The following is a 4,135-nucleotide window of genomic DNA, read 5'->3' as shown; positions in this document are numbered from 1 at the left end:
CAGTGATCGGTATCATGATTTAGTTGGAATTTCCTTCCGCTCAAAACTGCATTAATCGCCACGTTTAAGATTCACGTTAACTAAAAGAAAACATGGGAAGAGAAAAGAATATACTTACGGCTTCCCTGCACGTCATCGCATCCACTAAACTCTTCGTGAATTCCATTTGTTCCTACATTTTCATCAACAAAGGTACATTAGCTATAAATTAAGGTTTAACTTATTTGCATGCCAGTTTTACGTGCATTTCATGAACTTAATGTTTGGAAAATGGAATAAAATTCTTTAACGAATTCAATTAATTGATTAACAAATAAAGTGCATTCTCATTAACCTTAAACATATTAAGGTTCAAGGTTCATACCTTTTTCCTCATCCTTCGATGGCTCACCAGCCACCACCGCAGCGATGAGGATCACCCCATACAGAAAACAAAGCAAAATAAAGGGCTTGATCAGATTCATTTTGTTAGTGAACATAACAACAATTGAGAAGGATGAATGCAAAGGTTCAACAAGACCCATATATATAGTGCAAGAAAAGTATTGAAGTATAGCATGCAATAGTGTGAAGCGGGACCTACCCTGAACCGTATCCTTAATACTTCTTGGCTCCTTCTTTGCGTAATTTCAGGCCTTCTCTAACTTTACCATGAAAATAAGATTATCCAGACGTTACATTGCATCCAGATTCAAACCTAGTTTAGGAAAACGGCAAGGCGCATTGAAGTTAAAGTTTATTTATTGAGATATATGCTATCGGTAGAATCAGTTTCATGCCCTATTATCCGCGCGTCAAGGTTGAAATTCTCTTCTTTACCAATTACCATTAATGAAGATAATGAAGAACAAGCGGTTCAATACGGATGTTCATGTTCTTGTGACACCTTGAATACGCGTGTTCATGTAAGAAGAAAGATACCATGCCCAACCTCGGCATGTCATCTACATAAGCGTTTCTTACTTTCTTTTATTCAATCTCATTCAAGAAGAAAGAGAGAAAAAACTGAAAAGGACACAGGAAAGAGGGATCAAAGAGAAGAAGGACCATTTCTGGGTTTCATGTATTCGGTGTAACTGAATTTCCGTGGACGGTGCATGAGGACAAAGTGGATGAGGCTAGTAATGTTCTTAATTTCATGAAATTGAGCACACGTTATCAACACGGGTATACGTATCAACAATTTTTTTTTTGACAGAACAATTTCTAACAATTTTTTTACTACACTCTTTCAATTGTTTGACATTTTAGTGAGTTAAAATGAGCTCCATTAATTACTATATTTAAAATTTTATATTTTTTTTCAAATTATTTAAGTTAATCAATCACTTTAAACCTTGAATGCTTAAAAAGTTTATTTATTAATAAAAATTTACTCTAATTTTAAAATGAAACCGTAGCCTTCCTCTTTAATTTGTAATATTTAATTTTATAATCATTAGTAAAAAAGTGAGTAATTATTGAAATAAAGATATAATGGTTGGATATACTAAATTATTAGAGACATAAGACACTACTAAATTATCTGCATTTATACATGAAAGAAATTGGCATTTGTAATTTCTTAAATGTGATAAATTTGTTTCAAATTTTTTTAAGTTATAGTTGTAATGTTTTACGTGTAATATTTATGTTTCTTAAGAGAAACTTTTTAACATTTTACTCTCGTATGTTAAAAAAATAAACTTTAAAATCATACTTATATCACGAGGCACAAACAAATTTTTTAAAAAAAATTGAAAGAAAAATAAGCAAAGTCCTCTTTATAATTAATTTAAATATAATTTTATAAATTACTTTGGCCTTAATTAAGATAGTAAACAAAATCATACATATTTTAATTATTAACTTTTTTGTTATAATAGTTATTAATTTAATATTAAATGACCGAACAAAAAGAAAAACAAAGAGAAAATACTCATATAAGTAATTTGATTATTTAATTTAAAAATGTGGGAAGGGGAGTAAAGCATCGTGTAAAATGGACAAAATGATTTTGTACATACATGAAAGTGTAAAATTTTAATTTTTTCGACAATATTTATCTTGATTTTTTTTATCTCCCCTACACATTTATTCTACTTTTGATTAGTTAAAATTAATTAATTTGTAATACATTTTACAAACAGTCTTTTGTATTAAATAATAATATTATTGCTTTTAAAAAACAAGGAGGAGAAAAGAAGATACAAATTAAATCCGTGTAAAAAAAAAGATACAAATCACAATGGCACATGGCGTTTTACTGTTATATATATATATATATATATATATATATATATATATATATATATATATATATATATATTATTGTTGATCTAAACACCCAATGAACCAGACATATTTCTCACAAAATACAAGACATGCGATGTTAATAATTTTAATTTTCATCTGGGAAATTTTTGAAAGGAAATATTATATTTATATGATTTAAAGCTGAAATTCTTCCATTTGTGAAGAAATATATAAAAAAATTAATGTATGTTAATTTTATGTATAAAACTGTTTTTTAAATATTAATTTAAGATATATTTAATGCTCTCAATTAAATTAATCAAAATTTTTAATCTATATAAATTAGCTAATTAAATCTTGTAATATGGACGGCGCAACGATTTTTTTTTTTTTTTTTTTAAGAAACCGTCTTAAGATATTCTATTTTAACAAAATTAAATACGGCTTTTATTACTGTTAGATTCTAAACACCATTAGATGTCAATTAGATTTCTTTTATCGAGTGAAATTTGATATTTGAATTATTTTAAGAAAATTATTTTAAAAGTTAATAAATTTATTATATTTAATAAGTTTGGATGGAATGATTATGTAAATTTTTGTATCATAATTAGTATATAATTTTTTTTCGTGTAGTATTAAATTTAAATTTTAAATGTTCACTAATTTTAAATGAATTTAATTTAAATAGACTAGTATTGTAAAAGGTCATATTTAAATGTTCAATAATAATTTAAAATGTTCACTTATTTAAATTTTTTTCAATAATAATTTAAAAGATCATATTTAAAATGATTTCAGATTTGGTTGATAATGATATCATGATGAGATAACATGAGAGATAACAAAATCTGTGTGAAATTATGTGTAATTATTATATTATGTTGTATTATTAGCCTGTGATTATGTAAATTAATTTGTTTTTAGTTTAGACGTAATCTTAAGATTTTATTGTAACTCTCTTGCATGTATTTATGCCTTAGCAAAGTATGAAACATAGAACAAACAAAATTATTCTGTCATAAAATTTATTATGGTATTGGAGCCAATAGGTTTTGTTTTAAATTTGGTGACAATGAATCATTATGAAGAGGAAACTCTCAAGAATGAGTGTCATAAGCAAGAAGAACATAAGATGGTGAAGAAGACTTCATCACCATATGAATTGAATTCCAACGACGACCCTGAAACTGAACGAGGAAAAGGAGGAACAATGCGTACAAATGTTGTGCACAGTGGTGAAACAAGTGTAGACACCAGGATCTCAGAAGGAGACAATTCAAGTTTGACTGGGCTTACTACAGAGCAGTGGCAGACACTGGTAAAATTACTAAATGCTCAGGAAAAAAAAACTCTAATGACAATATGATAGGTGAGCGTGATACCAATACATGGATAATTAACATAGGGGTTTCCAACCACATGACTAGGAATCTGAATCATATGCATGAACTACGAGATATTCAAAGTTGTCCAATTGGACTTTCTAATGGACAACATATAACATCGATTAAAAAAGGAAGCGTGGTGCTAGATGGAGGCTTAAAACTTACTAATGTTCTCTATGTGCCTGAATTGAATTGCAATTTGATCTCTGTTTCACAGATGATGGATGAATTGAAATGTGTTGTTCAATTCACTAATAAGTTATGTGTTGTGCAGGATTGTATTTCGAGGACGTTGATTGGAGCAGGTGAATGGAGAGATGAGCTCTATTTCCTCAGAGGGGTTTGAAATGTGATAGCTTACAAAACTGATGGTTTGCATTCCATGGACTTGTGGCATAAACAGTTGGGACATCCGTCCTTGAAGATCACCTAGTTGATTTCTAAGGTTAGAAAACACAAAGATAGCAATGTAGTGAATAAAACATATGAAGTCTTTTTTAGAGCTAAACAGA

The 4,135-nt window shown here is 28.4% G+C and overlaps 1 protein-coding gene across 1 annotated transcript in view; it reads right to left on the bottom strand.

The window, feature by feature from the left end:
- Positions 1-539, bottom strand: part of LOC100305762 (glycine-rich cell wall structural protein) — a 2,679-nt gene extending 2,140 nt beyond the window's left edge. Inside the window, exons 1-3 of the mRNA XM_041013402.1 lie at positions 365-539; positions 119-172; positions 4-46 (exon numbers count right to left, since the gene is read on the bottom strand). Of these exons, the coding sequence (XP_040869336.1) occupies positions 4-46; positions 119-172; positions 365-524 (257 nt within the window). The 5' untranslated portion in view covers positions 525-539. The remainder of the gene's footprint in view (positions 1-3; positions 47-118; positions 173-364) is intronic.
- Positions 540-4,135: the final 3,596 nt, after the last annotated feature.

Source organism: Glycine max, chromosome 2 (assembly GCF_000004515.6).
Source record: "Glycine max cultivar Williams 82 chromosome 2, Glycine_max_v4.0, whole genome shotgun sequence".
NCBI classification, from domain to species: domain Eukaryota; kingdom Viridiplantae; phylum Streptophyta; class Magnoliopsida; order Fabales; family Fabaceae; genus Glycine; species Glycine max.
The sequence above is the reverse complement of the archived record's forward strand: the minus strand, read 5'-3'. Positions and strand labels throughout refer to the sequence as shown.